Raw genomic sequence first — 12,902 nt, forward strand, 5'->3', positions numbered from 1 at the left:
GTGACATGTATACTATACCTGTATGGCATAGAAAGACACATGTGTGATTTCAATATACCATGGCATTCGATTTCCACGTCTGTTATACCTAGAATTTTTGGAGACCCTGATTCTGCATCTTAGAAAGTGCCAGAATTGCCAAATTTATTTTTACTACAGTCAACTGTATGAAAAACATTGATGCCGAGTTGCTTATATCCACAGTTCTGCCGCACTCTGTAGTGTATCCAGGTGCAACTGATTGCCCCGATGCAGTGCTGAACCGATATGGATTACAGGCATTCAGATACACGTATCTGTCAACACGATTCAGATACCACACCACAAGCAAAAAGACTGAAGGTGTAGCCACATTATTCACACAAGGGACACAGGTATATTTATGTGACTTGAGAACAAACTCAAAACTGCACATTTACAACTCTGCTAGCCTCTACATCTGACCTATACAACACACACCCTCCACTGTGTGTCGAATGTCAATAAACCCGTATCTATCATGTGTAACAAACGTATAGCAACTTAAACTTTCAAATTTTCAAGAATCTGTCCACCCCTCGGGGAGCCGCCACCGCCGGTGCCAGTAAATCGACACCCGGGACCAGAGCGGGAACATGAAGCTGTAGTCTGCGGCCTCATCCGGCACGCCACCCACCGTCAGCGGCAGCCACACGTACCGCGAGTCCCGCAGGTCCGAAGGGTTCCACCGGTCGGCCATGAAGATGAATGAACCTCTCAGGCCTCGAAGTGGCAGCACGAATGTGCTCTGGGAGAAGAACGTCGTCGACCGGAATATGTCGTTCCCTCCCACGCAGGGGCTCCCCAGCGTCTCCCAAGGCCCCATCACCGACGTCGCGGCGTGAGCCAGCGCGGTGTTCGGCGCCCAGCCCGTGCACCCTGAGGTTATCATGTAGTAGGTGCCGTCGAACTTGAACAGCGATGGGGCTTCTCGGTGCTGCGCAATGAGAAACCTCCTCATGTCGTCGGTCACGTCGAGGTAGTCGTCGGTCAGCTGGCCGATGTGGAGCTCGCTGTTGTCCTCGGATGAGTATATCAGGTAGGCCTTCCCATTGTCATCCTTGAAAATGGTCATGTCTCGGCTTTCGCAGTCGTGCGGGCGCTTGCTGTAGAGGTAGGAGAACGGGCCTGTGGGAGAGTCACTGACAGCCACCCCAACCGAGGCCTTGGTGTAGTTAGCATCATCTATGTGCATCCACATCACGTATTTGCCTGTCCGATCGTTGTAGATCACCTTCGGCCTCTCCAGGACATTGGATACGTGGAGGTCATGTGTCACATTCTTTTTCTCGCCACGGAGCACGACTCCTTCATTTTTCCATGCCCACAGGTCCTTCGAAGAATAGCAGCTCACTCCAACAATGTCAACCTGGGAGGTAGTTTATCTTGGTCAGAATGACATGACAAAACATAGCAGCAAATGACATGGTAAGTTCAACTGCTGAACATCACTAACTTATGTAGTATGTCACAAGCAACAAATGACATAGTAAGTTCAACTGAACATCACTAAATTATGTACCCCCTCCGATCACAACTATAAGATGTTTTAGATATTTCAATATGGACTGCATACCGACTGAAATGAATGAACAAACACACTAAAATGCGTCTATATACATCCGAATCAGAAAAAAGTTAGAAGATCGTATAATAGTAAACGGAGGGAGTATGTCCGAAGCAAGATGCAAGTGTATGTCTACATAGTGGTGCATTTTCATGGTCTATAGGTGTGTACTCTGTAAGGATGTGTAAGTAAAACTCTAACCAGGAATCCTTGATGATCTAGAAAAAATTGTTTCACACCAAATCAGAACCGCACATTTTCATAATTTTTGAAATCCAGTGTCAAATTCCTATTAAAATTGATTAGTTGATAGTATTAGATGTTGTGTGGCACTATTGCGGTCCCCTTGGGTTAGTTAAACGAAAGAGCTATGATCATGGTAAATTTCCTAAACCAACTGCCTAACTTGTTTCCCAAAAAAGGAAAAAAAAAACTCCCTAACTTCTTGAAAACCCTACAATAGTCTTCTTAGAAAATGCACAAGCATTGTCTTTCTAATTCTATTGATACTTGACTGCACAATCATGTATCTGCCATCTAATTCTGCTGACACTGGATTGCAACAACTTGACACTGAATAACGGTTTTTCTAGATGATGCGCAGGCATTGTGTATCTTCTTACTTAAAATGTTCAAACAAAATAACTAGGAATGGACATAGAGTATTCTTTTGTGCAACCGAATAGCATCAACCCAAAAATGTCCAAACAATTATCACATGATAAGGTGTCTGAAGATATTATCTATTTGTTATCCCTAAAATTTATACATTAACCTACGTTTCTAGTGACCTGCCTTCACGCAGCCCAGGTAACGTCCTTACCTTCAGAACGGAAAATTACTTCCAACATGTCCCCTAGCAACTGGGCCTCAGCGACAGAATCTAGATGCATTTAGAAAAAATTAGATGCATGCATTAGCACACACTACTCCACAGGTACTGAAACCCTTGCAACGGTATTTAGAAAAAGGGAAATAGGCTTACTAAAACGTTTGTAGAATTATACAATTTTTGTTGTGTGTGAATAATATTGCCAACTCCATCGACTGAATCTTGTATACAGGAATACAGATTTTGATTATCTGAGAATAGTGTAGTCCGTCTGTTGGGATGATTTCCTTAATCTTGCAGCCAGGCATAGGACTGGTGTAATGACACAAAATATACTTGATCATTTCCCACCCATTTTGTTTACAGTTTGACTACGCTGCTAGGCCTACTCACACTTATATCAGGCTCATGTGCACTAAAAGAGGGCTGATCAATTCTGCTTCTGTACATACTGTCTGATGCATTAGTGAAGAATAGAGCAAATAAATGTAAATGCTATGTCTGGCTCTAAATTCAGTTAGTGGTACGTTTCGAGTACGGCAAATCGGCAATAATGTATGTTCTCTGATTAATCCACCAAAATGATACGGAAGCTCTTCAGGAGTGACATACAAATGATAACAAAAAAATTCAGAGCATCAGAACAGTTCGACTTACTCGATCAGCACCCTTGCTGTGAGCTTTGTAGGTCTTGCCATCCTTGTTCTCTCCGTACCAGAAGTAGGTCTCGGTCCTCTCATCATACAGCACGCCGCCTCCATGAGCCTGGATCGGCTTGCCGTCGGTGTCGAGCCACACCCTCCCGGGGTGGTAGAAGTACATGCTGTCGTTGCCGCCATGGACGGGATCGATGGCCGTCCTCGGCTCCGGGAAGAACATGTCGTGCACCGCCGAGGACTCGTCCAAGAACTCGTCCACCACGGACAGCGGCTTGGTGTGCTCCCCCTTGCGCCGCACGGCCCGCGGGTTCCTCCGGCTCCGGGCGGGCGTCACCTGGAACCTCTCCTCCTCCACCACCTCCAGCTCTCTGAGGATCGCCCGGTGGATCTCGCGGGGCCTGCCGCTCTGGTCATCCTTGCCGTGGGTGACCAGCAGGTGGAAATTCAGAAGGACCACCAGCGCCGCCAGGCCCCACACCAGCAGGGTCAGGGAGCGGTGGCTCGCCGCGTAGCAGTAGCAGCGCAGGGCCAGAGATTTGGGATGGTGCTTGCTCCTCGCGCCCATGGCCATGCTGCCGCCGCTCATCCGCTCCGGCTGGCACGCGCTGCAGCAGGAGAAGGAAGAAAGGATGTCTTATCAGACTGTAAAAGATAGAATTTGGAAATTTCCGGAAAATGAGCAGGCTCGCGGCTACATGTGTCAAATCAAGAAAGAAACAAAGGTTCGTTGGGACAAGTCCAGGATTTCGCGGGCGCCAGATTTCATCCCCAATTTGGCGCAGCATGGCCAGAAATTTCCCACGTTTTATCACGAGATGATTTCGGGAAGGTTTGCCAAAACAGAGCACATCCTTCTCAGCTAAGCTCAGCTCGAGCAGGCCAAAACGGAGCAGAGAGCTGTACTATGAATCCAGCGAAATTGGCGCCAAGAACAGAGGACAATTCAAGAAACTACCCACTCAGCACGCAAACGAAATGAAAAGGGAAAAAGAGCAGGAAAAGAGAAACGAACTAGGCTCACCATGGCGGGTTGATCCAGGGAGCGGAAGAGGGCAAGCAAGATAAAAGCTAAGCTAAGCCCAATCCCACCTGGTAATTAGTACCACCTACCAGCAGAAGAATAAGAATAACCACCCCCAACAAGCGATTAAAGAAATCGGCGGGGCTCACTCACCATGGGCGGGCCGGTGCTCCGGCCCTGAGATCTCGTCAGACGATGATGGGGAGGGAGATGCTCTCTCTGATTAGATTAGGCAAAGCTGCGATCTGGCTCCCGGGGAGATCATGGAGGGGCTCGCTTGGCTTGAGCGGCTGGCAATGCGAGTTGTCTAGTGGCGAATCGCGGCGACGACGAGCGCCTCTGCTTTACTCTGGTTCCTGGCGGTCGCGGTCACGGACAGTGGAGCTGCGGGGGCGGGCCGTTCCTGGAAAGGTCGCCCGTCACGTAATGGTGGGTGGGGGTGGCGGATTGGAGGGGCGGAAGACACCTGTGCTGCGGCCGCTGTGCGGCGGGCGTGCCCTGCGGCTTGGGTCGGGGACAGGTTGGTTTGGGGATGGTCTCCCGCGGCAGGTGGCCGCCGTGCTTGACATGTCTTGGCTACTCAGATCATTGTTTTTTTAAACGTAGGCGAAAAATTGTTTCGTCTCACGTTTAAAAAATCAGGAACATTTTCAATCTATTTATCTTCGATCACGGCACAACGACGAATATTAGAAATAATAAAAATTACATCTAGATCTGTAGCCATCTAGCGACGACTGCAATCTTCGCTCACGTTAATTAACGAGATTCCAGAACACCTCCGGATCTAGCTTCATTTTTTTAAACCCTTAAAAGCAAAATGGGGCAGCTCCATTTATAGGGATGAAAAAAAAATCCAACTGCAACGATACTACTCCCTCCGATCAAAGAAAAGTGTCTCGACTTTGAAGTAAGATTGAAAAAGGCGTTTCAGCTTTGAATTATGGTTAGTTTGTTCCGATCAGATGGAGTACCTTTTTCGGTTTACTAAGCCTCCGTGTATTTCTAAATTAACAATTTGGTCAATATAGTATAATTTATATTATATATCACTCCCTCCGATCCGAATTAATTGACGCAACCTCTATATAATTGTTGCGTCAATTAATTCAAATAGAAGAGAGTATTACAAAGTTCAACTGATTTTTTTAGTGGTATGAATTTTGATATTTATTACTTACTATATTGGTTGAATTGTCAGTCTGGGATATGTGCAGGCCTAGTAAATCGGAGAGGCGGCAATAGATAATAATTTTCAACCTGTATATTGTGTTGTGTGCTAACTTTCGCATGGAGCCCACATGTCATTAGCTTGTTGTTTAATTTGCATTTTCATTCTTCCTTCATCTTCACCAAACGCTCAGTAGGTCGTTGCACCGCTGGACGGCACCGGGATGCAGCAGAGAGCGGCGTTGCTCCAGGACAACCGGAGGCGGACGTAGCAGAGCTCTAAGTCAGGGATGCCAGAGGTGGACGGCGGCGTAGCGGAGGTGCGTAAGGAGGTGAGAGAGCCTTGAGGATGCAGAATGGGGGACCGCGTCGGGAAGGATGAAGGTGGACAACGACATAATGTCGGTTGAGCTAGGGTTTCAGGATGTAGGGGTTAGGGACGGCTGAATATGAAGCTAGTTTGCCGAGAGGATGGGAACGGAGGAGAGGGGACACTTGGAGGTGCGGCAACGATGAGGAAGGAGCCCACTGACTACATGGTCACCGACACATGGGAGGACAGCCGGGTGTGGGGCATAACATGAAATTTCTTCCCGCCTTGACAACTACCTTACGGAGACCATGGGGAAGAGGCCCCCAATTACAAGGGGCTTTGTGATGGGGTTTTTTCCTCCATGTTCTAGAGGCTATAGTGGGAGCTCTGCCAGAGTTGTTTTTCTTTTCTTCTTCTTCCTCTCTTTTTGCCTTCGAGTGCATCTACGACGGCTATCTATGTGCTTAAAGAGAGAGAAAATAAATATCAAAAAAGCTAGCTAAGGGCTTTCTTTCAATAATAAGCGCTACTTATTGGTGATAAATACATATTGCAGACAACGGCCAAGTGCTCCATGTTTCTGCTTGTGTGAGAAGGGGGAAAGCTCATGGCATTATTTGGGGTCGGTGCTAGACCGGATCATGCGGATTCATTAACCAACCCTCTTCTCCCTTTTGAATGCGGAAAAGCGCTACAGGTCCTAGAGCTGGCATTAATACAACAAAAGTTTGACAGAACTGCCAGATGAACAAAAAGAAAGACATTGCAATCAAATCCTCTCATTTTACATTAACACCCCAGAAGAAGTAGAAAGCAAAACACAATCGAATCATGGAGGTTTCGGCGACCTTGCCGAAGGTGACCTCATCGGAGATGGATTGGCCACCATCTCCAGCCACAACCTTGCCAGCACATGTCAAGGAAAGAGGGGCTCCCATCCGAAGGTTGAAGACGGCCCGTTGGGATTTGCTTCCGAATCCATTCGAGGTCATTGGATTCAAGCCGCCCAAATCACTCGATGAAGTCATACTGTGTTTGATCTGAAGCTCTCTTGGTGAAGATCGAGACAGAAGAAGAAGATGTTGACGATGAGAGCAAAAGATCATTGGGCTTGTTCAATCAGCAAGGCTCAAAACCAGGTCATTCTCGTTTTTCCACCACCATGGCGGCAAATGGACAGGGTAGAGCACCTCCAAATACCTTGAGATCCATCACAAAGAATGAGCTTATTTTCAAATCTGTCGTCGGATCCCACTCCAACAACCCCCCACCCCCAGGCGCGCGCGTGCACACACACACATGAACAGGATCTAGATAAGTGTATGTCCACCACAACACGCCGCTCACGAGTAGTGGTACCCAGTTTCTCTACAACGTGTAGCCAAATCACGAAATGGTGTTGGTCGCACACTACTATAACTAAGCTAACACTACCTTGTACATCGACTAGGGCTCCACTCCCATTCCTACTCCGGCAGGTGGCGCTGCGGGAGGGAAATGAAGGGACCCCAGCGACCCGACAACCCATAACTAACCTCGCCAAGCATGACACATCAACCCAATATGTTTAGCCCACGCACATGATGCGAGTGTTGTGTAATCCTTGACAATCATGCCCCACACACAAGCCCTATCACCACTCACAAGTCCCATGCGACAAAAGCGGTGATCGTGTTCTTTCATCACGTCTGATGTGTGATGAGTCAGCTGAGTCACGCAATACTACACACACGACACTGTTTTAAACTTCCTCCGTCCTAAAATAAGTGACTCAACTTTGTACTAGCCGCTAGTACAAAGTTCGTACAAAGTTGAGTCACTCATTTTGGGACGGAAGGAGTAGTATTTATGTATGAGTTAGTCGAGCCTTTCATAACGTCTGATGTTTGCATTAGCACCTTTGGATAATCGCCGTGCAAGGATTGGGGGAAAATATCTAGTGCTCCGGGCGCTCATGTGCCAAGACTCACGGGAGCTATTCGATCTATGAATTTTATGCACAAAAGGCCCTTGGGAGTCTGAAAATTGTGCATAGGTCAAACAGATCCAGCAGGTCCCAAGATGCAGCCCGATCTAAGGTCCAATGGCCGAGGAGCCCGTATCACCGTAACCTGAGCACCACATGCTCACTCCAAGGATCGGCTAGCAAACTGTCGTGCGTAAAGTAGTTTCGGTTCTTTTTGGGATTGTTGTTCCGAAAGGGAAACGATGCCCATGAGATGACAATTACGGGTGAACCAAACACGTACGCTGATCTTGTGGTTTCTAATCTTGTACTGCAAAGCTAGTTGGCATGGGTTTGACAAGACGTGATATGGTTCCGTTCCTTGAAGTTGTTTTTGGGCATGGATTTAAAAAGCCAACGACGTGATGCGGCCAGTGCTTGGCCGGAAACGACTCGCTGTAACTCCTAATCATTTTGTGCTTAATAACTTGACCAAGCATGACACATCAACCTACCGTGTTCGTTTGGTGCACGTGATGCGAATTATGTGCAGTCTAGTCCTTGAAAGGCAAAGCACGAAGCGTCATCCAGACTCGTCACAATTCACGTTCATGAGAAGGCAAATCACACGGTATGATTCTGTGTTTCCAATCTTTTCTATTTAACGTTTTGATTAGCTAACTGAGGCAAAGCCGACAACGATGAGGACTGACTCGGGCTAACCCGAGGCCTGCACGACGAAATGCTTAAAACTGAAACTTCATATATTCTGCACGAACGCCTTTGTTCATCGAGAGAAAAAAATACTTTAATTGTTTTGATTGGGGCGCGCCAGGCCCGGGCAGCAGTGCAACGACCGGACGACACACAAGGGCCCTGATAAACCCTCACCTCAAAAAATAAATTTAATATCGTTGTGGGCACATGACCCACATATCAGATATTAAACTGATAAAAACAGATACTACACTTGATCTTAGCCAAAAGGCCGAGAAAGATATGAGTTGTTCTGCTGCCCTGCGCCCCATTTTATAGCCTCGTCGAGCGACTCGACCGTTCCCCGCGAGCGAGGTGGGACTAAACGAACGAGCAGCTGCGCCTCGTGTGCTGCCTCGGCGCTTCCGGCTGACCAGCCGTTTGCGAGGGCTTGAAGTTGAAGCCCAATGCGAAAATACCAGCCCATAATGCCCCATATGCCTAGATGGCCCAGTGAACTAGACTGGACCGTTCCCTTTTTTCGTTTGAAAGTTCGAAGCTTGCACATTGCTCGGGAGAAGAAGAAAAAAATCAGTGCCATCTTTGCCTTTGTATATTCGTTTCTGTCCTCGTGGTGATGTGTACTTTTTTCGGATGAATCTTTCCTTGCCAGGGCGTCTTGTTCTCATCAAATCAGTGGTGGCGGCGAGACCCATCCATCAGCTGATGGTGCTTAATGCCCCTGATTGGGTGTTTGATGAGATTAACGCCTGGATGCGGTCGTTTTTTTGGGCTGGGAAGGACAAGGTTAACGGCGGGCAATGCCTTGTGGCGTGGAACATCATATGTCGACCAACAAGGTTTGGAGGCCTCGGTGTCAAGAATCTGAAGCTGCAAGCTATGGCACTCCGGGTGAGATGGGAATGGTTGAGGCGGACGGACTTGGATAGACCATGGCAAGGCATACCGTTCTTGGTTGATGAAGATGCGAGGCAGCTCTACAACCAACTCGTGCAGATCACGGTGGGTGCTGGCAACAGAGTGCTCTTTTGGAAAGATCAATGGATGAACGGCTTGGCGGTTGCAGACATTGCGCCGGCCATCTTGCCTTTGGTCCCCACCAGAGTGCAAAACAAGCGAACAGTCGGTCAGGCCATGGTGGATAGCAAGTGGGAGACGGATATCAACGGAGAGCCACCTTTCATGGCACTTATACAACTCATGCATCTCAGAGTGGCTGCTATGGATGCTTATCATGACCCTCAAGCGACGGATACATTTACATGGCCCTGGGACGCATCGGGGCAATACACAGCTCGGCCCGTGTATCGAGCTCTGCATCTTGGGCTTGCGATCTCTCCAACGTATGAGTGTATTTGGAGAAGTGGGGCGATCCTCAAATGCAAAATCTTTGCATGGCTAGCGGTGCAATATAGACTTTGAACCTCGGATCGGCGAGCTAGGCACGGCCTGCAGGATAGTACGACTGCTTGCTACACATGCTTACAAGAAGAAGACACGGTCGATCACATACTTCTCCATTGCCCCTACGCTCGGGAGGTGTGGCATCTATGCTTCACACAAATCAGTGTCACTGTGAGGCAACCACAACCTGGTGATTCACTTGAGGCGTGGTGGCTTCAAGTGAGGAGTGCAATTGTCACTAGGGATAGAAGAGGTTTTGACACTATCGTCATATTCGTTGCTTGGTCATTATGGAAACAAAGAAATGCCAGAGTATTTGGGCGGCTAGAGCAACAGAGGAGGCCGACCCAATTGGTGCATCAAATCTTTGACGAGCTTAGAGATTGGGACGAGGCAGGAGTCGGAAGATTACACCGTTTTGTGAGTAGTTAGATCTTTTTGTCCTTTTAGGTGTTGAGTGGGTTCTGCTAGCATGATGTTCGCATCTATGCCTAGCCTCCTGTAATTATGTTTGCTCTCTTCTATAAAAATATGGTACGCCATTGGCGTACTCTCGAAAAAAAATGATGCAGTTTTCCCTCAAATAAAAAAGTCAGATGATGCAATTGAGCTTGATGCGGGATTAGCTTAAGATAACGCTTTTTGGGCAAAATAAGGTTACATTTCGTCTTATACAAGAATAAGGTCACAATAAGTAAGGCCAGAACTTTCTGTTTGTTTGGTAGAGAGAAATTTGGACTAGCTCATTTACTTACATTTAGAACCGTAGTAGTGACCTATGGGTTTTTATTATGAACCAGGTGAGAGGTAGTGTTCATGATGGTAATAGTACACTCCTCCCTATTTTTTTCCATGGCAATAAACATCGTTTTGGTTTCTCTCTACTTCTATTGGTTTTTGCTTATTATAAACGACCTCCTTGTTGCCTTCAATAATAATTAAAAGAAATCTCCTTGCTCTTCTCGACAAAAGAAAGGGCACGCTAAGTATTAGTTGGCTGATACGTGCTAAGATTAATATTAAAGCGTGGCAGAAAAAACTTAGGAGAAAGAAGCAGCCTCTGCCTCCTCCCCAAGAAAAGCTTAGGGTTCCTCTGCCTCCCGCCAGCGCTGCAGCCCGTCCGCCTCGTCTCCGGTGGCCTTAGAGCCATGGCGGCGTGGTGGATCCCGGCCCTTGCCGACGGGAGGGCTCTTTTTTTAGATGTTTCTTCTGGTTTTGTTAGGGTTTGTGTCTTGCTCAGGAAGACGAGACGGCGGCGGCTCCCTGAAGATGGGATAAGGTTCGCCCCGCCTAGCCCTCATTTCTGATGGTGTGTCTAGCATCGTCGGTGGGCGTGTGGAGGTGTGTCTCTGGCGGATCTGTCCTTGGTAGATTTGCTCGGATCTGGTCGCAGTTCGTCTACGTTTGCATTTCTTCAGGTTGGATCCTTCCGATCTACGCTACTCTTCATCGGTGGCGGTTACTGTTCTGTTGTGCTGGTCCTATGGGGCCTTAGCACGACAACTTCCCGATTATCTACTACAACAAGTTTTGCCCGGCTCCGGCGAGGGCGGGGCGATGACGGTGACGCGCCTTCGGCTCACTTCAGTGCTTGTAATCGTCGCTAGGTGGTCTACGAACGTAGATGTAATTTTTATTATTTCTGATGTTTGTTGTATTGCCATGATTGAAGAATAATAGATTGGAAGTTTTCTTGCAAAAAAATATATCTGTGCCAAGATTAGTTGGGTTGCTGGCTGTTAGATCATGCCCTTGGATCACACCTACGAAGCAGACGGACCATGTTTACAACGCCTGCACGCACAAACATGTGACATCCAAACCTGTTATGTGAAGTAGATGAGATCCCTTGCCACTGCTAGGATTCCTTGCAATATCGACTGACTCATCCTTCTCATCCTCATATGTCAGCCCGGCATGCCCCTTGCAACCAGTGCCCGAGCCTGCAACAACACCGTCCTTCTATAGCATTTGTGCCCCCATCCCCACTAGTATTGCAACATCATGCATCACTTTGTGTCGTCGGTCGTTGATATCATGCAAGTGCACAGGGTTTGGTTGTAGCTTTTTTAAAATAATAGTATTGATCTCATAGGGGGAGTGAGGAATTGATTTTGTCTCTTGTGGATATTTATAAAGTGTGCCTACAAGTTGTTAAGGCATAAATCAAAGCGGTTGCAAGAGTTTGTAGTGGTATGGTGAAAGGTGATTGGAAATAAAAGTGTGCAAGAAAAGTAAATGAGTAACAGAGAGTATGGAGATCATGTAATCAACAATTGGGTTAAGGCGTTCTCATAGAGTCTGAAAATGCCTACTAGTATGTATCTACGTAACATATGCTATTGCATAGTTCTAGGTTTGGATAATCAAGCCTATGTTTGATGTTTATAGGGGGGCGGAGTCTGGTACAACATACAAGCTACATGTGTAGCCTCCGTATCACATACGCCACTATCGCCCTGATACGTCTCCAACGTATCTATAATTTTTGATTGTTCCATGCTGTTATATTATCATTCTTGGATGTTTTACAATCATTTTATATCAACTTTATATCATTTTTAGGACTAACCTATTGACATAGTGCCAGTGTCAGTTGCTGTTTTTTGCTTGTTTTTTACTTTGCAGAATATCAGTACCAAACAGAGTCCAAATGCCACGAAATTTTTTAGAGATTTTTTGACCAGAAGACACCTTGGGGGCCAAGAAAGATTCAGAGGGGAGGCCCGTGGGGAGCACAACCCACCAGGGCGCCCCCAGGAGCCCAGGCGCACCCAGGGGGTGTGGTCCCCACGTAGACCCCCTGCACTGCCTCTTCACCCTATAAATTTCCAAATATTTCAGAAACCCTAGGGGAGATGTCGAAACACAATTCTAGCCGCCGCAAGTTCCAGAACCAAGAGATCCAATCTACACCATCACGGAGGGGTTCATCATCCTCATCGGTGGCTCTCCGAGCATGCGTGAGTAGTCCACCATAGACCCATGGGTCCGTAGGAAGTAGCTAGATGGCATTCTCTCTCTCTTTTGACTCTCAATACAATGGTCTCTTGGAGATCTATTTGATGTAATGACTTTTTGCGGTGTGTTTGTTGGGATCCGATGAAGCTTGAGTTTATGATCAGATCTATATCCATGAAAGTTATTTGAGTTTTCTTTGATCTCTTATATGCATGATTACTTATAGCCTCATATTTCTTCTTCAAATCTTTGGTTTAGTTACTAGATCGATTTTTCTTACCATGGGAAGAGGTGC

The 12,902-nt window shown here is 47.1% G+C and overlaps 1 protein-coding gene and 1 pseudogene across 1 annotated transcript; both read right to left on the bottom strand.

Moving 5' to 3' along the window:
- Positions 1-332: 332 nt before the first annotated feature.
- LOC123098372 (uncharacterized) lies at positions 333-4,599 on the bottom strand. Its single transcript, XM_044520342.1, has 3 exons — positions 4,251-4,599; positions 3,075-3,681; positions 333-1,387 (listed from the first exon to the last, which is right to left on the bottom strand). The coding sequence occupies exons 2-3, from the start codon at positions 3,660-3,662 to the stop codon at positions 539-541; spliced, it is 1,437 nt and encodes a 478-aa protein (XP_044376277.1). The 5' UTR covers positions 3,663-3,681; positions 4,251-4,599; the 3' UTR covers positions 333-538.
- A 3,747-nt stretch (positions 4,600-8,346) lies between these two features.
- Positions 8,347-8,526, bottom strand: LOC123100965 (uncharacterized; annotated as a pseudogene).
- Between the last annotated feature and the right edge of the window lie 4,376 nt (positions 8,527-12,902).

This window comes from Triticum aestivum, chromosome 4D (genome assembly GCF_018294505.1).
Source record: "Triticum aestivum cultivar Chinese Spring chromosome 4D, IWGSC CS RefSeq v2.1, whole genome shotgun sequence".
NCBI lineage: Eukaryota > Viridiplantae > Streptophyta > Magnoliopsida > Poales > Poaceae > Triticum > Triticum aestivum.

Bases quoted from the DNA above. Each gene is read 5' to 3' on its own strand.
- LOC123098372 (XM_044520342.1), bottom strand. From the start codon at position 3,662: ATGAGCGGCGGCAGCATGGCCATGGGCGCGAGGAGCAAGCACCATCCC. The intron at 1,388-3,074 runs GTAAGTCGAACT...ACTACCTCCCAG, and splicing joins ACAGCAAGGGTGCTGATCGA to GTTGACATTGTTGGAGTGAG.